Source organism: Larus michahellis, chromosome 2 (genome assembly GCF_964199755.1).
Source record: "Larus michahellis chromosome 2, bLarMic1.1, whole genome shotgun sequence".
In the NCBI taxonomy this organism is placed as follows: domain Eukaryota; kingdom Metazoa; phylum Chordata; class Aves; order Charadriiformes; family Laridae; genus Larus; species Larus michahellis.
Genome location: NC_133897.1, coordinates 91,226,847 through 91,254,535, shown reverse-complemented (window position 1 = coordinate 91,254,535; position 27,689 = coordinate 91,226,847). Strand labels below are relative to the sequence as shown.

The window sequence follows — 27,689 nt, the reverse complement described above, 5'->3', positions numbered from 1 at the left end:
ATTTCTTCAAACTCTTCTGTGAATCCCTTGTTATATCACGCACTGTGTAATGTTAACGGCAGTGGTTTGAGAAGCTTGCCACCATTTCCGATTATAAAACTTTCTTTTTTGGAAAGAAGGTTAGGAGAAAAAAAAAAAACACAAAGCAATGGAAAGCATTAAATTTAATTTCCTTTAACAGACTGATTTATTACCAGGCTTAGATTCCAAACCTTCACAGAGATCTAGTGGGGATCTCCAATTTCATAGTGGAAAACAGCAACTCCCATTCTAGCTGGTAGTGTCTAGTTTTATTTTAATGAGACTGGACCATTCAAAACAGCTCATCCACTGTGTCATAAAACTTCCTAATAAATTTCACTGGCTATAAAATGTTGATTAGTTATGTGACATTCTGTAATAAAATCCCATAAACCCCCCCCTGCTGATTTACATTGTACTTACAGAAAAATGAGCCCAATATACAACTTCATGCTTTATTGTTGTGTTATTGCCACATTGACAATTACAGAAAATTTCTTTTGCAATCATTTCAAGTTAACACCTGAACAACTTCTGTGCTCGGATGTTATTGTAACATACTTCTTAAAGTATCAATAACCATCAATAGGCAATCCGGATCACCAGTTACAATTCTTTATTTTGGGCAAGGTAATGTAAGGACATCTGTGTATAAACATGGATACCTCCCAACAATATAGAATACGCTTTCATACAGAGACATTTTCTAACCATATAGGAATTCCTGCGTTCTAAAAGCCACTAAAGCTATCCTGAGAGTCATACTCGATTGTACTAACTTACATACCCATCTAAGTAATCAAAGGCAAAATTCAGGTATTGTCTACATATGCTGTATATATTGCATTAACAACGAGGAGCAGTAGTTTGTAATCCAAAAGCATCCATGTTCCTAACTTTTAATATTTGAATGGAAATGTGGTGTTGCTTTCAGAAGATAGAAATACACATTTCTACCAGCTATCCTAGATACAGGGCAGAGGTGCCCAGCCCCACCTAATTGCGTGCTTCTACACTGAGATACGCTTAGTTTTCCACCGCAGTCAATGGAGTCAAGAGTGATCCAGCTCATCTTGAAAAACACTTCCATTTGGTCAAAGGCGCCATACCTAAACTCTAACGACTGTCTTGGCAACATCACCATTGACTACAGCTGGAGCCTAGACCCTACCTTCAGATGTAGGCACAAGAGTAGGAGAGCTGAATCGCATCCAGCTCACCCTCAAGCCACCAGCTACCAGTACCAAGCGACTACGATGATCTGCTTCATCGCTGATGCAGCACGTCGACAGCTACTGGCTGAACCATCAATGAGATGCCACCACTTTCTGTCCCGAATCTGCAAACATTCCTGCCAGCAAATTACCTTGTGCAGATATTTCACGAGGCTCAACAATGCTACCCTTATGAAAGAGCTACTCATGCGTAAATCACTCGTACACCCATGAGCAGCTACAAACAAGGCCTCAGACGTACCGACATCAGAAACAGAAAGCATTTTTAAAAATTATGCATATTCTAAGAGAATAATTCTTATGAACAACGTTCATTTCTTAAGGCAAGTACGGTTATTAATTAACTGCAAATAAGGACTACATATACAGATTGTACATCCTTCTTGGGTGTAGAATAAATATATTCATGCATACCCTTTGCAAAACATCATTTCCATTTCAAGCCTACAAAGAGACAGAAATGTCTGGTCCCTCTCACCCACATGAAGTGAGTTATTCCACTTGTGAAATGGGCCATATTTCACATTATTTTGTTGGTCATTGTTGTTTTAAATCAGCTGCTCAGGGAATAATTATTTAATCTGCAGAATTTTTTAAAAATAAAATTTAAAAAGCCCCAAACTTTAAATTTTTAAAACTCTCCTTACTGGTTTTCCATGCTATTTGATTTTAAACATAAATGAACTAGTAAAGCCCCAAGTGACCCCAAACCTTCACTGATTTGCCAGGTGAGTGTTTGCAGCACTAGCTCCAGTACCCACTTTTTTTGAAGTTATTAGAAGTTTTATAAATCTAGAGGGTACTAAAGCCTGTACTGTATTTGTAGTCACTTAAAAAAAGAAGTACACTTTAAAAATGTAGGTGAAATGTTTAAAAAAATTATTTTCCTGGGTTTTATAGAGATGAGCTGTAGAAGGAAGACCATAGAGCTAAGTGATTTTGAACTGCATAATGAAAAGATTTAATTATGTGGCCAAAACTAATCCAATTGCTCTATTTTAAAACTAACTTTTTTATTCTCTCATATCCCTTATTCACAATAAGATGACTATGAAAAAATATGATATGGAACAGAGATTAGGTATAAAGTTAAACACATTTACTAATGGTATTTCTTAGTTTTCAACAGTGATCTCAAACTCTAAGTTAAAAAAGGAAAATAGATTTTTCTCCAGTTTATTTTAAGTTCAATTCTGGCAGGTCCTGAGCTCCTTCAGCTTGCTATTGGAATGGAGAAATCATCACCTCATAAAAATACAGCCCCCAGTGAGATCCATGAGATCACAAACCAGTTGCCTACAGCAGCAGTGGTCTTGTAACTCGGATATCTCTCCCCTCTCCATACACACCGATCTCCAAATGGAAGAACCTCAGCAAGACTGCCTGAGTGCAAAGGGGTGTAAAGAAGATTCAGCTGGATTTCTACCCACTTGGGAATGTTTTGGGGCCCTTTTGTCATCTCACTAATTGAAATCAGAGGGCACAGCCACTGTGGTGTGACACCGTAGGATACTGAAGGCTGCAAGGGTTCTATGTGATCAAGCCAACCACCGATTTCTGTCTCACCACATACGACAAACTCCCTCCAGATAGTAAAGGTACCAGTACAAAAGGGCTATTCTTCCTTACCAGCTTAGCATAAAAACTACATTAACTATCTGCTTATTGCCATGCCACAACTAAAAAGTACAAGTTTTAAGCTCATTAATCACATTATTCATACTGAAGTTTTATCTTGGCAATGAGAAAATCTTATAAAAAAACCACCCTTGATCAGCAAATACTTAATAGAGAATTTTCCATCTGGGATAACAACTGAACAATGTCTTCATTGTTATTAACCCTTGAGAATTAAGGTAAAAGAAACAGCTTATTATTTTAGGGGTCAATTTTACTGATTTGACAGTGTGAATCCTAAAGGGTTGTCTTCTCTCAAAAACTTATTCACCGATGGCAGTTTGGCTGAGATTTTGATGGAGAGCTCACTTGCGAGGCTGGTGGATGTGCTGTTTGACATGTTGCGGGTGAGGAAGCTTTTCCACAGAAGGATGTGGTTTCTGATGTGCCACCTGAGCTGCAGCTGGAGGGAAGTCCTTATCACCCTGTTCAAAGAACACACCAGGAAAAATTAAAGAAATCTTAAAAGCGTACTTTCCAGTTCAAGTGGACACAAGTTCTTAAAAACGTGAAGAGCAGATGAAAAAGTATTACATGTTACTCTGAAGTCCCCCTGTATACATCCTATCTTGCCATTCTTTTAGCCAACTTCAAAACTTCACTTATGTTCGTTTCACTTCTTCCAATTACACACACCATCCAAGAATGTAATATCTTAAAATGATGCTGGGGGGTGAAAAAAACCATTCCTATCTTCAGTGCTTAGTGGCTCCTCATGCTACATCACTTTCACTGCCTTTGTGTGGTCAGTTCTACTTCACCTATTTGGTTTTCACAAAGCAACCAGAAAGAGGAGAGAGTATTTTACAAATAAGGTAAGGCAGAATGAAAAGCTATCCGCACAAGAAAACCTACTGTAGGAATGACAGTTCAGTGAGAAGAAAGGCAGGATCTAAAACTACTTTCGACTCAAATCTTAGGGTTGGCTGGCTTGTAAGTTTAACATACTCCTGTAGCCAGGTCTGCTAGTGTTAGTTCTCACGTGCTGCTGTTGGACAGTTCAGGTGTAACCCTTATGCCACCTATTTACAACTGTCATTTCTAGGGTCAGTCCCATGAGGTTTTCAAAAAGCAACGGGAAACGACCACTACCAGTGCTCAGTGAGAGGGGGAGGAGAATAGCACCACAACTTCCCCCTTCAGAAATGGTGACAAACATATCATAATCCAGAAACTCCCTGCGTTCCATCGTCTCACAGGGTGACAACCTTACATGGAGGTATTTTATACAAAGTTGATGTATCAGACAGCCTGTTTCACACCTCACCACATTTCAACCTACTCCAAATTCTTCCTTTCTGTTCTGATCTAACTTTTTTTAAACCTTGATCACTAGGTTAACTTTTTACATTTTTTCCACTTTTCTCTGTACTCCAAGCTGCTTCCAGTTTTCAAAGATCTCCTCAGACTTGACTTTTTCTACCTTCTTTCCCCCTGATGCTGCTGTTTGCCTTTTCCAAACCTGTCTGACCCCTCACACCTTGTTGTCTCAAACCGGTGAGGGGAATGCAGCTCTTCTATGACTTGTGGGTACTGTAACGGTTGAGCAGATGACAGAAGCAGTCCGTAAGCATCAACAGGAAACGCCTATCCTCAAATCAAAATATCATAGAATAATTCAGGTTGGAAGAGACCCCAGGATGTCTCTAGCCCAATGTCCTGCTCCAAGCAGAGAGAGCTATGAGATCAGACCAACTTGCTCAAGGCTTTATGCAGTCTGGTCTTGACAATCTCTAAGGACAGAGGCTGAATAGCCCCTCCAGGCAACCTGCTTCACTGCCTGAATGTCCTCACAGTGAAAAAGTTTATTTTTTTATGTCTAGTCAGGCCCTGCCATTTCAATTTGTGTCTGTTGTCTCTCGTGTGATGCCATGCATCACTCCAAACAGCCTGGTTCCATCTTCTTGATAACTTCCTTGTAGATGTGGGAAGGCTGCTGTTAGGTCCTCCTGAAACCATCTCTTTTCCACGCTAAACAAGGCCTGTTCCCTCAGCCTCTCCTCCCAGGGTATGTGCTCCAGCCTCTGACCACCTTGCTGGCCCCTCCACTGAACTTGCTCTGGTTCACCAACACTTTTCACACACTGGGGTGTCCAAAACTGGATGAATTATCCCATATGTGGTCTGAAGTGTGCTGAGCAGAGGGGGATAATCCCTTCCTTCGATCTACCAGCTACTTTCCTGTTAACGCAGACCAGGATGCTGTTGGCCTTCTTGCTGTCCTGCATGCGGCTGGCTTGTGTCCAGCTGCTGCCTGCCATTCTTCCAGCCTGTCCAGGTCCCTCCGAGTAGAAGCCCTGCCCTCACACTTATTAACTGTTCCTCTCAATTTGGTGCCACCCACAAACCTGATGAGGAGCCTTCTGCCTGATAAAGGCGTTAAACAGGACAGGTCACGGTATATAAACCTCCACTTGACACTGATGAGAACTATCAGGAAAATTGAAAATATAGTTGAAAAATTACTCTGTGTTCAAAAAAGCATTGCTATGTTTTGTTTATTACGTAGAGAAGAAATTTTGATGCATATTTGGGAGTTATAAAATCTCAGAAAATGATAGAACAATTTTGCTCTTCATAGCTTAATAAATAAACCTGTAGCTGACCGCTTACTGAGGGGTAAGTATAGCACCCTATCAAGTAACTGATTAGCTAAAGAAAAGGTGAGTTACAAAAGCAAGAAAACTTTCTATTTTGAATCTTTTGCATGCCTACTAAACTGGGAGCCTGTGTTTTTTATGTCTGAGATTTCCTACATCACTCATAAAAAAAAAATCACTGCCCTACAATTGTTGAAGCGCTATCAAAATTACTAAACATTAATGCAATAATTAGTGAGAAGTAATTATGCATCTAAATGCCTAAATAGGTATCCACCTTGGTGTAGATGGAGCTCCGGGAAATACAGCAGTGCCTGTCTACTACCCCTATGGGCTGGGGAAAATTGCATCAGCTCGCTCGTTCCACCTACAGCATCTTACAGGCAAACCACCCCATTACACACCCCAGTGATGTATGGCCATCATGATAAAGGTACCCATCATGCAAAGCCACGATAAAAAACCCCGTCACAACACACAAGGCATGAATTACTGATCATACCGTTAATGGCTAGTTAATACTAATGATTTAGCTTATGGATTTCCAGGTCCTGCCTGCTGCTAAAATCCAGGGAATAATGCCTTGAGTCCCAAGTACCTCAAGGCACATATGGCAGCTGAAACACGTATCTTCCAACACGTATCCTTACAGGCAGAAGTGTTCCTTCTCATCACTGATCAAGCTATAGCAGCAGACTTAGATGCAACCACTTTCAAAGAAAATGAATGCAGTAATATCTAGCTTAGATATGAAAAGAAGATCCAATAAACCTGAAGTGCTAAAATTCAAAGTAAAACGGTGGAGGCAATTTCAATAAATAATTTCATTTTCACACAAAACTAAAAAGAATGTTCAAAGGGACTTACACAAATATACAAACCATAAAGCCTCTTCTCATAAAAAAGGAAGGCGAATGAAAAAGATTAATTTTGCTCTGATCAGTGATAATTCTGAGAAGCCTGCAATCGTTTTTCTATGACTGAAAGAAATTTAATGGTAGTCTTACCCTAGCAATGACACCAGAGATGAACACCGTTGGTTTAGGTGGGCTGAAAAAAATAAGAGGGGTTATTAGTACAAATTATTTAGAAGGTAAAAAGTACATCATACATACAATGCAAAAAAAGATGGCGTTTTTGGCAATTAATGAACCTTTCAAATAGACAAGACAAATTTCCTCTTCGGATGACTATTGCCTTATTAGTACTTATTGAACCCAAGAACAGACCTGTAGGTTTTGGCCGCTATTACTTCACAGTAATTGTGACAGCAGTAAAAGGCCAGTCCAACAACACTCTGTTCCTTACTTAAAGCTGAGAGTCTTTGTTTGTTTGCATTGGATTCTTAATCCTCAAATTTTATATATAAGCTGCCAGCAGTACTTTAGGCTTAATATATTTGTATTGCAACAATGAAAACTGCAGCTGGACTAAACTTACTGCTGTGACAGAGAATAAAATAAAATTCAAGTTTATATCTGTCAATCAAATGGATTAAGATTCTGAGTCTTAGAAAAAACAACACCCAGAACTTTAAATCATGGATTTTCAAGCAGGTATTTATCTACTCTGTTACACAGAGGGACAATGACATTTGCAATAAAACAAATGTTAAAAAACATAAAGCAAAATCTGTCCTGCTTTTTCATTTGCAGACCTCCATCCATGCCAATAGGAACAGACCCTCCACAGGTAGAATTCGACTCTGAAGCTTGGTCAGCATGAGGGATCAGTTTCCCTGGGCCACCGATCTACTCAACCGACCACCTCTACACAGAGGCCAAAGTGAGCCACATCTAACAGTGCAGCCCTGGGGGTGGGCATTGCCACAGAGTCTAAATTATAAATGCCCAGCAATTTCAGTGGTCTCCTGGGCAAATAAAACCATACACCTGCATGGAATCTGCAGAAGGATGGCGATCAGGTGCTCCAGAAAATCTCCACAATAGAGGTAATACTTCTGTAAGAAAACGGTGTGACCTGAGGCACTGCAAAGGGAATGAGGGTGTGGAGGTGAAGTTGTGCCTCCCTCTAAGGACTCAGAGCAGGTGGTTCATTAATTGGACCAAGAGAAGGGTCCCTACCCTGTGATGTTATGGTTGAGGAGGTTGGAACAACACAAAGCAAACACAAATACAATGATTTATTAGAGGAATGATACTGATTATTATGATGCACTTTACAACTACACAGCTTGTGAAGATTTATTAATACGATGTTATGTGAAATTAAGTTAACAAGCAGCACAATATTAGACCTTGAGATAATGGTCTAATAAAATATTGCCGGAGCCCTGCTTAAGTCAGAGTTGCTACAGTCTCTGAACACCCTAGTTCTTTAACGAAGACTCATCATCCCTTTGAAAAAATTTTTAAAAGTCAGAAAGACAGGATTAGAAAAAAGGAGAAAGGAAGGGAGTTCTGCTCTAAAATACCTCCATTTAAGAGTACCAGTGATAGTTTCGGCAATGAGAAAGGATATTTTGATACTGTATTAGACTTCTATCTAATTTTCTGTTAGTATGAATTAATAAAAAGCAAAGATCAATAGTAAAACACTTTCATTTTATCCTAATTGTACTCAGCCAATTAGTATGTTACAGTCTGCATGAGTTTTCCTGGATGCTGAGTAACAAACTCAAAGAAATAACTCTGACTGCGAAAACACAGATGTACTGCAGTGGTTCACGGTACCATTCATAAACTAACACCATGACATTATAAAGCAAATGAATAGTAAATGGAAAAAAAATGTGTGGCAAGTTATTCTTCAACTATACATGGAATCTGGCTTTAGTCACACTCAGAGAAACAGTTATTTGTTTGACATTGTATTATTAACAATATTGGATAGTGAGAAATTCAAATCAGATGGATTTTTTTTGTCCTTATATTCTTACTATGACCTTTCAGTGTTCACTATGCTCGGATGATGCATGAAATTCAAATCAACATTTCCCAAAAAGAGCCTGTATTTGCTGAACGTGCTACCACTTGTCTGCCTACCACCAGACTGTATTATCTGCTCTCTGTTCCATACTTCTTGCTTTAAAAACAAGTTAAATGCTCCATGGCTTTGGCCAAAAATGACAACCAGAAGGAATCTCTAGCATAATGAATGGCTGTTGCAAACACAGCTTTTCCCACTGCAAATTGTAAAAGTCTTCTCAGAAACCCTGATCTCCTGTTGAAAATGTCATGCTATTAATATTAAAAGGACCCAAGCTTGACAAGTTCCCTGGGTACACAATAAAGCTGGATAAAGTCAGAATATTTGGTACATTTTCATACTTATTTTTACTTAGTTGTATGTTCTTTTGTCTAAGGAACTAGGCTAAAGATCCTGTAAGGATCATTTTCAGAAACAGTTAAGCTAAAGATCCAGTCCGAAGTTTACGTTTCAGCTAGTACCGCAGAATTAGCTAACTTATCTTTATAAAGAAGACAAAAATCAGCAATACTATTTTCCTGGTAAAATTATACCCATCGGACATAAAGCATTTATCTTGAACTCTATCGTGAAATAACATATTTAGCCTTGTGTGTATGCAATTGGTTCTGGGACTGTCTTCAGTTGCACTGTCTTAGGAACAGGAGACCAATTAGGACAAAGCCACAGGCGTGTGTGTGGCAGGCACCAAAACCCCTCACACTAACTCTCCTAAGGTTAATGCGGAACATTGAGGAGAGCACAGGGCAATTCACTGACACAAAGGGAACACCCTAATGGGAAACCAGAGTTGTAAAAATATATCTATGCTGGAACAGATTTGTCTTCAACTTTCACCCTTGTTTGTCATCTCCACGGCTTTTTGATTGGACTCTTCTTGTGTTATGCTATATTTCCAACTTCTAAACAGAAGAACTAATGGGAACACTGGCGTGGCTTCCAGCTCAAGCGCCTCTACCTTCCATCCACAAAGATCTTTTACAGAAATCTTGGCATTCATCTCTGGCTGACCTGAGTTCCCATACTCAGCTGTAGGCACACACTGTAACAAGGTTTCAATAGATTACATTGTCCCAGAAAAGATCTTGAAAAATTTAATATTATCAATTATCTTTGATGATCTATAGAACCAGAATCAGGCCAGAGCATACATAATCACACATGTACACTATGAAGAATTCAAGATCAGAGAAAGGCCTGGATAATCACTCACTGATTCACGCTTTAATTTCCTTCTTAAATGAGAGAAATCTTTCTACAGATGAACTTGTTCGCAAGAAATTCAATCTGTACTGCCAGACTCCCAAACCATTGGTTTTTTGCAGACCCCGATTAGCTGCCAGAACAGTAACTCCGTAATTACACTCTGGGACATCTACTGGGATTGCAGTGGTACAACATCACTCATTATCTTCCCCAAGAACCTACTGAAAATAGAAACAAAAATGGAGAATATGCACAGGCTATCATCGCTACATTTGTAAAATGCTTTCAAGTGCTTTAAATTCTACTGGTGCTTCATGGAAAGCACAACCTAGATTTCCAGTATTTTGTAAGCTGTGATGGTTGCTTTGAGGATATACTTAATCTGATGAAAATCAGTTTGACAGATGTTGTTTTGAGGATGCAGCATTCCTTTGTCTAGGCGTCAGTAAACAAGAAAGCAAAAAAATATTACTTTCTGACAAAACCTGATTTTGTTTATACATATATGTGCTTTACAGCCATTTAATGCACATATTTATTTAAAGTTAAATAATAGCCACAGGCGATATTGCGTAAGGAATACAACAGTGTGCTTGCCAAGAGTGCTTAGAGTGTGTCAATACTTTCAGAGCAAATTCTTATTTTATTATAACATATGGAGAAAAACAACACATCTGTTAAGATCTGAGTGTTCAAAGAACTTACCCTGATTTTACATGTGCAATGCTGCTAAGAACTGCACCTGTTTAACATCAGACTCTCTACTGGATTCATTTATCCTGATCGTATTCAAATAAAATAAAGATTTCTATTATTTCATAACACTTAGCTTAAATAAGATTTTTATCTGACATTGCAAGTAAATCACAAGATGGAATACTGGAAAAGATCATTAACTAAACGAAATGAGGCATTAATAATACTAAAATCTTATGCCTTCACCTTAGAGGGACTGGCTGAACTGAAGTCTGACAGACATACTGTAAAGACAAATGCAGTGACGCTGGAATTACTGTGAAATCTCCTACAGACCACAGAACATACATGAGGCAGATGACTATTTATCCAACTCCATTTAAAATAGAGAAACTGAATAAATTAGTTTACTAAGTCAACAGGGAATTTTAGTTATTAACTATATCTATCTATGCAGTGTACACGCGCACACACGTGCAGAGGCTATGCATGTATAAATATAGAAATTACACAGATTCACAGCTGCTGAAGAGTGGTCCCAAATGCAGGAAAGAGTGCAGCACGTTCTCACAGCCGCGCAGGGGATGAACGCCTGCAGCCACTCTCCTGTTGGCAGCATCTGAATTGCCTACCACAGCGTCACACGAGGGGATGGATCTGAATCTGACGCCGGTTTCCAGTGGCAGGTTGAATGGCAGATCTTAATCTTTAAATTAAACTAATCTTCTAAATGGGAATGGTTCATATTTGCTTTTTCATACTCATAGGACTTAATGATACGTCTCATCACTGGTGATCACCTTTTGCTGTTTAAGTGGGCCTGGCAAACAGACACATGAAATATATAGTGTGATGTGTTTTTTGGAAGACTCAGGACCCACAAATAGTGCCATAATTTTTAACTACCAAAGAGTACCGGTGGAGTTTGTAATTTGGTGTTTCCTTCCTTTAATCTAATCATCCAGCAGCATGTACTGTGACTCCTAGTTGGTGCCTAGTGGTGGAAAGCAAAGGAGAACTTTCAGTACCAGGCTGTGAACCGAAGCAGCACCCATGCAGAACCCGGAGCTGCGCCCACCTCCCTGAAGCACTGGGCAACGGCAGCGTGCAGATAGCCCGCACCTCGCCCTCCAGCACCCCGGAACAGCAGGGACTTGAAAAATGAGCAGAACCTTCTACTGAGCAGCTTGCCTTTTACTTCTTTGCTCATTGCCAAATAAACTTATCATTCACGCTCGTTAACAAGTTACTAAGGCAAGCAAAATGAAAAAACATATATGAACTAGGATGATCTGCAGTTACCCATTGATTCCCCCAACTGTTCCTAATTAGGGCAAGCTTTGCTATTTTCTACCTTGTCCTGGCATGATATTCACTCCATGAACAGAAAGTTCTCCAAATATTCTGAGCAGAATTTCATCTTCAGTCAACACAACTTCAGACTTTCATCCTCCCCTTATCTTTCTGGAATTAAAAGCATTTTGGCCAGTTGTTCAAACCATCCAGCTTAATCTGCAAAGTCGCTTGGGAATTCATATTTCCTGGTTATGAAACATGAAAGCTAACTAGTCTTAGTTTCAGTCCGATGCCTCTTTAAAGATGTCCAGATACTTCTTCATAGGGGTACTTATTTGAATTTACATAGTTGCCTTTGATTTTGGCATTGTCTGCGAAAATAAATTCCAAGATGATTAAAAGCGCACTGAGATGATTAAAAACACATTTCTCAGTAACAGAGTAAAACTAACAAGCACACTGCTCATCAGCTTGCCTGAAATACTTTCCCGTTGGTTAAAGTACATTTAGGTTATTAATTTTCTGGACAGAAAAGTAATAATTAATTTGACTGACTACCAGAGGGAAATATTCTAGCTGATTGCACGGGGACATACAGTATCTGATATTCTGTGATAATTTATCCTGTTGAGGTCATTTATTTATCTGCCATAGTTGTCAAACCTTTAAGATCACCCACAGGATGGCACTGTTGAACCTCTGAGTGTCGCGTACAGTAAGCAGGGAACAATCTCAAAGAAATCCAGGTGCTGTGGCAAATATTAAAACAAGTAAAAAGCAATACTTCCCCTTGATGCCAAACCTTGATGAAATGCACTATGTATATACACACTCATACTCAAATTCATACACATGCCTATAGACAATACTTATGGAAAACAATTTTCTTGTCCCTCTGTATTAGTCTGTGCCCCGACAAACCCCATGAGATAGCTTCCACTCTGCTAAATTGTTCCTCTTCCTATGAAAGCAAAATTAATGTGTTTGAAGGAAGAACTCAATGCCCTATCAGGAAATTTTAATGACTATTTGTTTTGCTATTCACATAAAAGCAAATTGGGTGTCATGATCTTTTAATGAGGTGGTAAATCACTGGCCATTATATTTAATAGCAACTGATTGACATTCATTGTTCTTACATTCACTGTCAATGTATTGCGGCATATGGCCTGATTAATCTCACCAGCCTCTCATTCATCTTTGTTTTTAGTGCATGTGTTAGCCATAAAAGAAAATTATTTAAGAAAGATATCCACCATCTCTTATCTATATTGCTGTATGTAGCATTGCTATCCGAGAGTATATTTGTCTTTGATGCCTTCTTCTGATCACGAAATGAAGATTTAAGTATTTCACCTTTTCTATAGACACAGAGGATTTAGAAATAGTCTGTAATTCTCCAACTGCTGATTCATTTATTAGGGTTCAACCCTGTTATCACACTATGTACGTTAGCTCTTAGTGAACATCAATGACAAACTTGCGACAGGCAGCAACTGCAGCATTAGCCCGCTTAATATCTGTAGACACTTAACTGTGGAAAACTGAGCACTATGAAAACTGACATAAAGCAAACATTACTTAAACGCTGACACAACTCAAAGGAAACTCTAAAATAAGGAATGAAGTAGGGTAGACTCTAAGCATTTGCAAAACGGCCAGCAAAGACCACAGTGCAAAGGGGAGAGAGGACCAAGTCCTCCATGTGTTAGTCACGTGATGAAATCTACCCTGATGCATGTTCCCATGACAGTAACACACTTCCATACTAAGAATATCACGACCGTGGGCCTGCACTGCAGTGTCTCAGCTACACAGACACATTAGCCAGTTGCAGCACTGCTGTAGCTCCTCCATCTCCCAGCAGATGAAAGACAGAGCAGAATTGCAAAAAAGGCGTGACACTGTACTGGAAACACATGATGCCAGTGCAAGGAAGGAGACACGGAAGGTAGAAGCTAATGAGAAGGTAAAAATCTCACTTCTGTCCAGGTGAATCTGTGTTTGTCTCAGAGACACACAGCAGTGGCCCAGAATTTCCCAACCTTTCTGGAGTTAGTACCTGAATTTTGCTTTCCAATGTCTCAAGCCATTAATCATTCAGCAGATGTGCACCTTTCACTCTCCTACTGCTTTGAACAATTGCAGTATCGTTTCTTATTACCCCAAACTACACCACAGACACAAAATCAAATGCACATGCGTGTGTCTGCACGTGCATAAATACCACATCGTCTTCCACAGCCACAGCACCATTGCGAGGAGTCTTCTCAACCCAATTTTACACAGAATCACAGAATGGCAGGGGTTGGAAGGGACCTCTGGAGATCATCTAGTCCAACCCCCCTGCCAGAACAGGGGTGGTTTTTTTATAGCATGTATGAACTTTTGATTGCGTAGGCTTCAGCCTTGGACTGGCTTTTAAGTGTTTCCCATTACACTTACAACATGAACAGTATCTTTTTTTCCATCCCGCACAATTAGTATGTTAGGTCTCAAATGTGAGGGTTGTTCCTTGAGGCCAACCATGCATGGTTTCCATCCTAGAGTCACACCCTACTGCTACGTGAAGCTCTCCAAAGCAAACACAGATTAAAATCAGCGTATTTTCACTTCTGTGACTGTTCATGGCTCCACCCACTGCAGAACAGACCGCGCTGAACTTCTTGCCCATTTCAATAGGCCATTCCTGGGAAAGCTCTGAGCACGATAAAGGGCATTGTGGAAGGTTATGAAGACACTCAGGTAGTATCAGAACCCATGCTGAAGATTGTGTGATCTGGCTGTATTGGCCAGGAACTCGCTTTATTTCAAACCCTGCCAAAGTTATCGACACAATTCTCCCTATTCTCCAGTGGCAAGCAGCATTTCTAGAGCCATAAATCTTGTCACAGGAATAAGAGACCAGTAAACCCTAGAACTTTGAATTCATCTTAATTTGCACATAGAAAACAAAGAAAACATTCTTTAAGTATGCAATCTTACATTTAGAGCTCATAAAGGAGGAACAGAAGACAGAATTAAAAAATGTTTTCAACTTAAGAGCTTACTTTTAATGGTAGGAAATTCTCTAACCCCTAATAAACTTAGCCCAGCTAGGTTTTTAATGTGACAAAAGGCAAGGAACAAAGTTCTCTAAAAGGTATTCAGACAAGTGTGCATCTTTGTTTAATTTAATTTCTCCAGAGAAAGTGACCTCCGTTGACCTGAGAGGAAGCAACTACTTCATTCCTCTACTACCTTTACTATGCCTGCTGCCGAGCTGTAGCAGTTGGAAAGGCAGCATCTTCATTTTCCATCTAGAAACATCCAACCACCTGAACACAATCAGAACAGGCTGTTTCTTCCTTCCATATTTATCTTAAGGGTTTCATCTAGAAGGTCAACATTGGATATTACTACAATCATCTGCAAAACTTCCACTCGCAGTGGGACTGGAACTTGGCACCAAGAAAACACACAGAAAATGACCTTGAAGAAATCAATAGCAATGGGATTCAGAGCATTACAATCTGAAGGATTTCAAGAGGAGTTCTTAGATGGTAAGCTTTCAGCGTGAAATAAATGTCTAGCTTTTTTAAGTGATAATAAAAGCCATGACAATGCAAGTCAACAAATTAACAGATCAACATGCTGTTAAATCTGCGTATAGTTCTATAGTAGTACCCATTCATTTCAATGGGATGTAAAAATCTTAAAGCAACTACAATCCTGAATGTCAATACCACTAGTGATTTTTCTGTTAATCTAACAAAACGACTGCTAATTTTCAAGTTCAGTCTGTTAGATCTGTCACGTCCTGGTGCTCCATTTGTTTGAATGGCTTTTAATTGCTTTAATAATACAGCTAAAGCAGTTCATTTCCTTAAGGAAGTATTATAGCACCTGCAAGATGGCAGCTAACCTATTGGCAAGATTACCTTCTACCACACAGAACGTGGTTAGATTAGATATTTTCTGTTTGTGATGCACACGTAGCTTTGCTTCTTCAGGAAAATAGATCAGTCTCTCCGACAAATGAAAAAACAAAACAAGCATGCACAGTCTCAGCTGAGTTTACATTTATTAAAAAAAAAAAAACAACAGCCATACTGTTACTACTCTCTACTGGTGGTTTGTAATATTATTTTATACTTGTAATTTCCATACAGAGCAGAACAGAAAAGAAAAAAAAAAGACACTAAAAATGACTTGTTTTACTTTATCCACTACCTGGTGGCACTGTTCTGGTTAGAGTGCTGTCTAAAGTTATGTTTCTGTAGTTGTAGCTGAAAGGTGTCCCTCAGCAAGAACACAATTTTTACAAAACAGCTGCCTAGTGGCAGAACCTCTGGCCACTGTCTGGATGTTACAACAAGTGACAATACAATAGTGGGAGTTGACTTAAGAAATCATTAGCCTACTCACCTTTGAAATCAGGGACAATGGGCATAAGTAAAATGTACTTCTTATTTCGAAAATAAAGTGAACCTATCTAAGTATCAATTTAGGCTACATTAGCAAAAAAAAATAATTTCTAAAGATTCCTCGATCCTTTGAAATGCTTCAAAAAGCCATTTCTGTCATCCTGTGAGTACTTGGACATATAAACATTTGAATTAATAGCTTTTTATTTGCTAATGAATTGGGATATACCTTTTGTAGAACTCTATTAACATGCAAATGCAGAGATCTCCCCTGATTCAGTAGGTCATTTTTACTCTATGTAGTTCAACAGAGTAATGGAGTCCCAGTATGGTGTGAAAATTAATGAAAACACATGACACTGCAATCAGATTTTCAAGCAATTTAAAAGTGGAAACAGCAACTGTCACAATAAGCACACCTTCCATCATACATACAAACAAGCGTGCATGTTTGTAAATGCCATACTGCATACCTTTTCATAACATGGTATGACTTACTGACAGCTTATTCTTTTCAATTTTTCACATTTTGAAGAAACATTTTGTAAATATGAGACATTTTCACTACAAAAATGCATTTCCCATTATTTATTTCTTGGTTCCATTACATTTTCTGATTTCCCTTCCCACCATTAAGACTCCCTGAAATCTGCTGGGACGTACATCTGTGTAATGCTGACTCTTTGTTTTAAGAATTCAGTATAAAACTCATCCCCACTTAGTTTTCATTACAAAAGCAAGTGGTTAGAGGGAGCTCAAGATCTGCAGGAGCAGGAACCAGAGGTTTAATGGTACTTTTTGGCAGAGGGTACAGGGGAGGAAACGATCCTCTCCTTCTCTCCATTCCCTGCACCTCTAGCTACGTCTAACAGCCTCTTAGCCCCCAAGGGCTAGTTCCGAAACCAATAGTTTTTTTGGTTGTTTTTAATAATGACACTTTAACTGTGCACAACAGCAAATTAATCACAAAATTGTTTATTTTCTAAGGAATGTAAGGATAACATATCTCCAAATCCAGTGCTTTCCTGAGAAAACGTCTCTGTAACTTACAGCACAATGACTTCACATGCAAACAGAGATCAGGAATTTGGAACTTGTAGCGATCAAATTCTGCTGCAGGCTGGAGCGTAAGATGATGCACTGCCCAATTCAGATGAACTTTCCTGAATTCACGTGATCTTAGAAGCAGCTGAAAACCTCTGCAACAAGAACTCTTAAGAATCCTTTAGAGGAACTGCACACCATTTTGGAACTTAACTTTCTTCTTTTTTTATCACAGACTTACTGCGAAAATTAAAGATACCAGCCTGAGATTGCTAAATTAAAGAACAGCAAGAAAGGATTCAAATGGTTGACCTGCTCACATCAGGAAAACACACCACGAAAGAGCGCGAACAGCAGGAGATGGAGACAATAGAAATCATACTGATAGAAATACATGTATCTGAGAAAGGTCTCACACTCCATTAAGGCTCTAAATTCTGGTTTGATAACTTACAATACAGATAAATCTTAAAAACTGGGCAACGAAAAAAAATCCAAGTTTTCATTTAATTGAAAATTAGAGATATTATTTGAATTTTTTATTCAGATGAGACAAAATTCTGAAACATAAAACAGAGAAGGTCAATGGAAAGCAACAAAGCAAGAAGTAACAATGGGTTTTGGGAAATGGTGTTTATCTGTGGTCAGTTTTCCTCAATCTCATACTGATTCCCAGAGCACCCACCACACAGTAAGTGCAAATCAAGTGGTGAGGATGGACTACAAATCAGGCTGCTCCCAGAAACACAAAGCTGAGGTCCTATGAATATCTAGTCTCTGACGGGGGCTGAAAAAAAAAAAAAAAACCCCAATCACATGTATTCATTTTTGGTTTGGATTTGACAGGTTTGTGGTCACAACCAGATAGTTATGCTTAAGACTTCAACACAAGAACACAAGAAGCCAAATTAATGCCTGACACATTAACTGCTTGTACCTGTATTCAATTATAATCCTCCTTTCACATTATTTACCAAGGATCACATTTTATAAACTGATATGTGTTAACTTTTGACCAGCAAACAAGCTTGCATGCTCTTTTCATGTCAAATAACTACCCATTCATTCTGAGTTTATCACCATGGAAAAAACAAAAAGAGCAGGTGTAAAGAGAACACCCTTAATTTATCAAAAGGCCAAACCATTTTCTAATTTTCATCCTCTGTATTTATGGCAAAACTTTGTATTAACCAATGTGGCATTCCTATTATTAACCTGCACTTTCAAGAGAGAAGACAGACCTCTTGTGTATACTTGCTCAGAATACTTGCTGCTATGACATTAAAATTGACAGAAGGGTATTGGGCTCCTGTCATATTTATTTAAAATCTTTATACAGAAGTCGTCCATGGAGACATACCCTAGGCACCCAGATGACAGCAATGCTATTGCCGCAACATAATGGCCAGCTGCAAACTGAAGTTTAATTTCATTTTTGTCTATCAGAGGGATCCCTTCTAGTTACTTTCAGTTGCAAAGAAAGAAATTTCCACAAATTTTATAGTAGCGATCCTCATTCATAACTGTAACACATCGAGAGAAGTGGAAAGTAAAAATGTCTCCAGGAGCTTTAGTCGAGAAAAGCAAGCTTTGTTATGAAGCTCTGCTGTGAAGATTGGTAACATTTCCTGATGTAACACAGAGAGTATAACAGCACAGTCCACAGTTCAGAAAAAAACCACAGTGCAGTCATGCTACTTGATCTTTGAGTGGAAGTAAGAAGAGAAGGGCCCATTCTTTCCAAGGACAGATCGTTCAAGAATTTTGTGAGTACTGGGCATAAGTACAGTAGGAGAGGAAACTGTAGAGGCAAGGGGAGGGAAAAGATGGGGAAAGGGGAACAAAACAAAACCAAAAAAAAAAAGGAAGGAAATAAGGGGACCCTCTCCTTTGGCAGTACTGCTGAATAAGCGTCAGGAAAAACTTCCTAAAACACAGTGGAAGCTCCTGTGACAGGCCTAGATGACAGGGCAGAAGAGACATCCAGTGACACACTTCATGTTACAAGAACTAGGCATCTTGTCTTGTAGACAATAGCAATACTAGAGAAAGCACTTGAAAAGACAATGCAAAAATGCCATTGATTTGTCCATGAAGTGCTTTGATGTAGATACCGTAGGGTATCAGTAACCGGCATGTTGCCATGGAATTACCGCCTCAGCCAGACAAAGAGCTCGGCTATGACCTTGTTAAGCACACAAAGGGAGACAACACTGATGCACAAATATTCCCTCTCCTCCTCCCTCTTTCCCGTGTGGGTGGGCTAACTAGTCACATGTATGCAATTCCCCACAACACATTTTATTGATGTCACATGCAGAAATGAGCCCAGTGTTTTGTAGCCTATACAGAGATAAGGAGCACTCTCACCCTTTTGAAAGAGAGCACCAAAAGATTCAAAAGATTTGCAACTCCTATAAAAAGCACTGATAAGCCATCAGCAGTAATGAACCACCAGGCAGGTACCTCTGCTGTTTCCAGAATCCTAGTTTCCATATAGTCCACTGGAGGTCCTTACTCAATCTGTTATGAATCAGAAGGTTATGACTTGAGCATTTGAAATAGGAACCCCACAACTGTCCACAGCAAAAGAAAAACGCATGGGAAATTGTCCACCCTCTGTATCGGTTCCGTACTGGCACGGCACAATCATGATGTGTGATAGAAATTACATACCTGTCATTGTGTCAAAGGGGAAGCTACGATCATCCGTGGAAGTAACAGAAGCCATGTTGATTTTAGTCTGCATTCGCTTTGCGGAACTTCAAGTAACAGTAGGGTGTTAACTCAGAACAGAAACACTACAGAAAACACGAGCTATGCCAATCCACTATTAAGAAAGTCCACCCCGAAGTAATTCCTGTCTTTCTCAGAGACTGGCAAGCAGCCTCTCATAACTTTCTCATCAACCAATCCGTGTTCAGAAGGTCTCATTTTGATTTCACTTAGTGTTATCTCACTGTCACTCTTGGCATATGAAGCAATTTGATCAGCTGTTACCATTTCTTTTAGGTATGGCAATCTTGAGGAACAAATTAATTAAAACCTTAAACCAGGCTGACAGGTGTGACTATTCAGTGGTGGTTTTTTAATGGAAATGCATATTTAGAACTTCAGAAAGGCTTGTAATTATTTCAGGTAGGTCAGGATTTGGATCAGATCAAAATATTAACATAGCAATGTGAAGGTGTAATTTGGTGGTGTTTGTGTCCTTGGAAAATCTAAGGAAAAATCTATTCAGTATCTGAGTATTGTGCACATAATACAGCAGTTTCAAAAGCAGTTCATAAACCTGAAGCCTGGGTATTTTCATTAACATACCCAGCCGCAATTTCCAAGGGGGTTAGGCATTCACAATATCACTTGATTTAAATAGGAACGCTGTACCTCTGAAAATTGAGTGAAGAGTATCAAGTAGGGTACTTGCACCAGTTCTTAATTTTCAGTAGAATGTGTAACTTAGCCTGCATAACCACTGTCAAAGCAGCATGACAAAATGGAAACACCTGATATAATCCTTGGGGAAAACGTGAAAAGAATTTGAACATGAATGCACAGACTAAACAGTATAGAGCAAGAGAGGTCGTTGTTCAGCACCTCACTCACAATCCTGGGGTTTAGTCTATATAGTCGAGTTTTCAATAGCTAATCCATATTTTTCTACAAACAGTTTGGCTGTAATAAGGAAATACAATACTGAGCAAAATGTGGACTTGACAGTCCAAAAGATCATAGTCCTTTTAAGTACAGAACAGGCAATGCAAGCAGAGGCCAACTCAAACACCATTGCTAATATGACCTTGTCCCTGGACCTGCACCTCAGTATCTTCCCTGGTGGTTTATCCGACTGCAGCTTAGGCTCTGCTAGTGGTGCCCATAAACACACACCAGGCCACAGAAAACGCTCTCATCACTACAGGATTGCACTGGTTCAGTGCTCAGAGCAGGCTATCTCTGGAGGTTCAAATGCCCATGGCAGTTTGCAGCATGTTTCACCCTGAAGAGCGCTGGCTTTTTTTTTTTCCCCTTTGTGGAGCATGTCGCTGCATATATATATTTTTCGCACACAAAACGCACTCATCTGACACTGGCAGTCTGTTGATGAGTAATCAGATAAGACAGATTGGACAAGTAAAGTTGCAGAGATAACCAAGAGGTGGTTCCTCGTTGTTCCACCAACCCAATTTGTAACATCTGGAGATGCCTGCGTAAGGTGTCACTCTGAGCTGGCTCTCCTGGATCATCCAGTCTCTAGTATATGCTGCTTGGGTGGCTCCTCCCGGACAGTGGCACAACAGACAAATGCTTCCTGTAAAACCACTGTTACTAATGGTCTGTCACTACACTTTGGATTGATTTAAAATTGCTGTCTTGGATTATATCACTCCTTTAATCTACATCTCTTAAATCTGCTCAGAGTATTGGAAACACTCATTCCTAACCTATTCCCTAGACATACTATTTGCAGAGTTCATAAAACAAAACCGCCTGCAATGATTCTGCTTATTTTGAGAACTAGAAGAGCCAAGTCTAAAAGACAAAAAACACAAACAACTAATAAAACAAATTACAGAACTGTAATTACAGAGCAGTCCACAACAAAACCACAGAATGGCTTAATCACAGAAGTTTATCAAGTTTGTCAAGCATGACTTCCCTTTGGTGAATCCATGCTGACCACTCCCATCATCTCCTTGTCCTTCCAGTGCTTGGAAATGGTTTCCAGGATTAACTGCTCTATCACCTTCCAAGGGACTGAGATAAGGCTGACCAGCCTGTAGTTCTCTGTCTCCTCCTGACTGCCTTTTTTGAAGTGCTTACGAACATTGGGAATTTTCTTCTTTCCTTTGTTGAAAGAAATACAATTCTTACTCTAAGAGTTCCTTTTAGGTGCTTCAAGAAAACAAAAAAGCTACTGTAAGGGTGGGACTGAAATGTCAAAACTATGAATAAGATATTTTCTTCTTCAAAAGATTTTATTTTCATTTAGCTTTTAACTTACCTGAATCTTTTAAGTGACAAATATAGTTCTATAATAGAGCAATCAACATTTTTTAAGTTGAGACATATACATCAGATTACACAGTGACTCTTCTGCTATAAATCATAGAATGGCTTAGGTTGGAAGGGACCTTAAAGATCATCTAGTTCCAACTCCCCCTGCCATGCCAGGGACATCTTCCACTAGACCAGGCTGCTCAAAGCCCCATCCAGCCTGGTCTTGAACACTTCCAGGGATGGGCATCCACAACTTCTCTGAGCAATCTGTTTCCAGGCATTCTTTTCTCCAGGCTGAACAATCCCAACTATTTCAGTCTATCCTCATCAGAAGGGTGCTGCAGCCTTCTAATAATCTTCATGGCCTTCCTCTGAACTTGCACTAACAGCTCCATGTCCTTCTTGTGCTGAGGGCTACAGAGCTGGATCCAAGCGCTCCAGGTGGGGTCTCACCAGAGTGGAGGAGAGGGGCAGAATCACCTCTCTCAACCTGCTGGCCACGCTTCTTTTTATATAGCCCAGGATGCAGTTGGCTTTCTGGGCAGCAAGCGCACATTGACAGCTCATGTTAAGCTTCTCATCCACCAAAATCCCTAAGTCTTTCTCCTCAGGACTACTCTCAATCCATTCTCCGCCCAGCCTTTATTTGTGCTTGGGACCACAAACCACATTTGTGCAGGACCTTGCACTTGGTCTGGTTGAACTTCATGAGGGTGGCATGGGCCCACCTCTCAAGCCTGTCCAGGTCCCTCTGGATGGTATCTCTTCCCCCTCCAGCACGTTGACCGTGCCACACAGCTTGGTGTCATCGGCAAACTTGCTGAGGGTGCACTCAATCCAACTGTCCATGTCACTGACAAGATATTAAACAGCACCAGTCCCAGTACTGACCCCTGAAGAATGCCACTCATCACTACGCTCCACTTGGACATCAAGCCGTTGACCGTAACTCTTTGAGTGCAGTCATACCAAATACCAAAGACATTTACAAATACAAAAGATAATTACAGAACTATGAACTCATGAAGTGATCGTGATATCCCCATTTACTTTTTTATGGTTTAGGATTAACTATGTACATGTATGTATACTCATCTATGAAAAGCCGCAGAATAGTGAATTTGAGCAGTATTACATTTGCCTCACTAAAACTTTTGATATAGTCAAGGTCTTAAAAGTTATTATCTACAAAAATAGTTTTTACATAGTGCTATTTGCACAATAGAATTCGATTTCCTCCTTCCTTGCATTTATGAACTTAACTTTTGTATAAAACAATTCAACCATTCTAATATCCTCATCTAACAGATGAGCGGCTTCTGGGGTATGGAAACTTCAGGAATTATTATACAGAAACATACTGAAGTAACATGTAACACTAAAAAAGTACTGTATTCCTGGTATAAGGTCTAGCTAAACCTTGAACTCCTGAAACTGTTTGGAGAAGATTCATGTAAAATTCCTGGAATGTAAACAAATTGGGAAGCATGGACCTCCACAGTCATCTTCACAGAAACCGCGTGCATTAAAAGACAATAAAAACTTAACAGAAGACTGGTGAACTTGTGACTCAGCAGCAATCTTAATCAAGTCCCTTGAAAATTAACTTGTAAATTGATTTTATTGCTTTTTTCATTAGTGTTTTCACCCTAAAATGAATGGTACAAAGCTGTCCAAAGGTTTGCTGGTGATTGTTTAACCCCACTCCATGGGAGACCAGAGTCATGACAGAGGAAGCAAAGTTTCCGCCAGAGCTACCACAGTAAATTACAAATATGAACACTAAAAATCTAGTTCTGAGAGCAGAGAATAAGAAACCACTGATAAAAGTGACACTGTAAAAACAATTCTAAAACTGCAAAAAATACACATAGGCAAACAAATGAAATTAGTGCCTAGGAACTGCCTTTTACTTTAGTTGGCCTGAGAAGCTTCATCCTGTTTATAGCTTGGACACAGGAACCTGCAACATCCCCTTAGAAAGGAATATGTAATACCCTTCACATCAAAGCTTGCTCTTGCTGAGATGATTTCCATAGCCAGGAAAAAATGCACATTTCCTAAATTAGGCTGATATCAACACTTTAAATAACAAGTTTCTCTTACTATAAGACACAGGGACAACTTTTTGCTATTGAAAACACAAAGCTTGAATTAAAATTTATGTCAGTGACAAGTCATCCTTATGTCCACAGAGCAGTCTAGATCTTTAGATCTTATCTGAAGAAAAAAACCACACTGAGGTAACCTCAGGCCTTCTACTTTTCTGTGCACTCAGGTCTATTAATCCAATACACAAAGAAAAAAAATCAAATGCATAGCTGGACAGCTATTCTTGTGCTGTACTTTGGCAGCGTTAGTTCATGCACTGCAGACAACTTTCTCTAGCCACGAGAGCTTTGTCCAAGATAACGTCCATCTCAGTGAGAATGAATCCCTTACCCATGGCAAGACGTACTCTGAGATGCTGAACTGTTTGGTTGCAACAGATGGATGATAATCTCACATGTTCTATGCTACTATCCTCTGAATTTCTGAAAACCCAAGAAAAATTACCTCTGTTTCTCCCAGATACCTTAAGATCAGTGGACTGATTTGCCAAGGGTTGGTTTCTAGGATCAACTGGTTCTTGGAATTCTTCAGCTAAGGGAAAATAAATGCAAAAAAGATGAAGACCTTGAAGAGATGTACAACAGAAGTCATGGGGTGAGACTCACATGACATTACTCAGTGGGACACCTCTAGCTATACAGAAGTCAGTGCATATTACCTCTTAACTTTTTAAAAATTCATCCTGATACTTTTTGAAATATTTATGCGTGACTGACAGCAGAACTGAGACAGTTCCCACCAGGACTTGACTTCCTCCACAGCAACAAGGTTGCCTACCCTCTGCAGGTAGAGGAAATCTCTGCCACAGATGCTGATCCCCTGGAAAACAGGGATGTAGCCCAGCTGTTCAAATAACTAGCTTCAAGGGAAGGTAAGTTGTTCTGCCACACTGAAAGTGGAAGCATATTTAAGAAGTAGTAGCATTGCCACAGCTTATAGGAGATTCTCAACTGCCACTTCTTTGTCAAGAACGTTCCCTCTGGCATTTGTGAGTATGGCAAAAAAACACAAGGTCTTGAGGTGACGGCATTGTTCCCATGATGGTCTAAGGACACAGGCAAGGCAAGATGTGTAGGCATCTGCAGGTGTGAAACAAAAGTCTGAATATTTCATATATAAAGGTCCACAAGACCAAAAGCTCATCTAAATTTCCAGCTATGTTGTGAGGTCTAATGAGATATACCATCTGTGCTTGTAGACACAGCATTTCTGCTTGGACGTATCTGCCACACACTTGCTAAGGCAGAGTGAATACAGTTCACCCTGTACAAGATTCCTCAAAGCTTCATGGGCCAAATGGGACTGTCCTGCAATTTCAGCAGACAGCGATATTCCCCAAAACAACACATAAAACACCAGCTATGCTTTACCATCATTGCTTCTATGTGTTGTCCCTCCTATATGCGGTCAGAGAGGAAAATCCCAGGAGAACTGAGCACAGAAAATATGAGCTTCACAGGTCAGGCAGGAACAGATAAAGACAAAAAAAGTCAAAAGATTGTGGTTTGTGGAAGAGACACAGACACCTGAAGCTAAAATGGAGAAAAACATAACACCGAATGCTAAGTGATGAAATACAAGCTATAGATGATGAGGCTGAAGAAGAGATCAGACTAAGTTTTACAACTAATACGCTACGTTTCTCTCCTGTTCTCCTGGTGAACAGCAAGCTGAACGTGAGCAAGCAGTCTTCCCTGGCAGCCTATAAAGCTGGCAGTATTTCATGCTGGAGATTATACCCCTCTGCTGAGCACTCACTAGACCACATCTGGAACACTGCGTCTAGTTCTGGGCCCCCAACACAAGACATTAATAAAGTAGAGCGAGTTCAGTGAGGGCCATCAGGATGCTCAGGGTGTTGGACTACCTACGCCGTGAGGAAAGGCTCAGGGAACTGGGTTTCTTCAGCTTGCAGGAACAAAGGCTTTGGGGAAACCTAACAGCAGCCTGCCAATGCCTACAAGGAGGTTACCAAGAAGACAGAGCCAGGGTCTAAACAGTGGCACATGGTGGCAGGATGAGAAACAGTAAGCATAAGTGGAAACAAGGGAAGTTCAGATTGTCTGTGAGGAGAAACTCACCATGAGGACAGTTGAGCAGTAGAACAGGTTGCTCGTAGGGACTGTGTAGCCTCCATCTTTGGAGGTTTTCAAGACCTGGCTGAATAAAGTCTTGAGTATTCTGGTCTGACTTCATAGCTAACCCTGCTTTGAGCCTAGACTAGAGATCTCTTGAGGTCCTCTCCAACCCGAATTATCCTATGATCCAGGGCCTGGACTGTGTTCATAAGATACTATGGTTTATAAGAAGCTTAAAAGTATACTACTTGAAACCAGGCAATTTGTTTCTAATAGTGACGAACAGCAAACCTTTAGCAAAAGTGCTAACGACTAAAGTATACAGCGATCACTTCCCTGCTACTCATCTCATCAACAGCTCTTTGTCTTCATCTATTCCCATCCAGCTTGGCAATCTGTTGAGAGATTTCTGAAATCTCACTGTTGCCTTTGCTGTCAGCGTATATCTCAAATCATCTCTAAAATTAACTTATACTCCCATCTAGCATGTATCTAGGTAGAAAACAAAATTCTGCTAATATACATTGTTTAAAATGAAAGAGGCTGTGAAACTGATAGAAGAGTGGGATGAAGGTGCATATGAACTGCACGTTACTTCATGGGATTTAGATTACTCTACTCAGTTTGTCTGCTAATAAACAGCTAACAAACAGAATTCACAAACTGAATTGAACGCTCTTTTCTTTTATATTTTACCCTCATATAACCCTGCCTTTCTTCAGCAAATGGAACAGACCTCTGGTGATGAATAAGGATTATGCAGAAGGAGATCCCCTTGCTTTAACAGTTGAAAAGAGTTTAGCAAATAAACTAAGTAATGCCCAAGAGACAAAACATCTAGGGCAAAGGGAGTCCAGTGATTTCCTGGAGAACATGCCAAAGCTATACTTAGCAAATCACATAACCAAACTTTTCACAGATTTTTGTTTTTTGTTGGGGGGGTGTGTGGGTGTGGGGGTGTGTGTGTGTGTGGGTGTGCGTGTGTGTGCTTTTTCTATGGTGTCTGACTTGAGATCCTCGATTCAAAGAATGTCCAACACAAATAAAGGCAACTGGAGCTATGGTTCGAAGATAGAAAAAGCTCCATGCAAGCTAAGTATTCTAATATGACTGGGTCTTACGGTCAAGCTGGCCAGCCAATGAATTGTACTCTCTGCACTTTAACATTAAACTCAGCCTCTTCATCCCTTAAGAATGTTTTAAAAATAAACTGATGCTGGAAGCACCACTTATAAGCACCATGAAAAAGTCCACGAAGAAATTATTCAGAGACTGCTGTGAAAGGAGATTTTCAAAGTGTAATAAATAGGAACCAGAGCCACAGGAAATTCAAAGGGGATTATAAAAGGTTGAGTGAGTAGCTGCTTAATG

The 27,689-nt window shown here is 39.8% G+C and overlaps 1 protein-coding gene across 1 annotated transcript in view; it reads right to left on the bottom strand.

The window, feature by feature from the left end:
* Positions 1 to 146: 146 nt before the first annotated feature.
* The window catches only part of DAP (death associated protein), a 56,625-nt gene continuing 29,082 nt past the window's right edge, over positions 147 to 27,689 (bottom strand). The window contains exons 3-4 of the mRNA XM_074576195.1: positions 6,541 to 6,583; positions 147 to 3,358 (exon numbers count right to left, since the gene is read on the bottom strand). Coding sequence (XP_074432296.1) covers positions 3,239 to 3,358; positions 6,541 to 6,583 — 163 coding nt within the window. The 3' untranslated portion in view covers positions 147 to 3,238. The remainder of the gene's footprint in view (positions 3,359 to 6,540; positions 6,584 to 27,689) is intronic.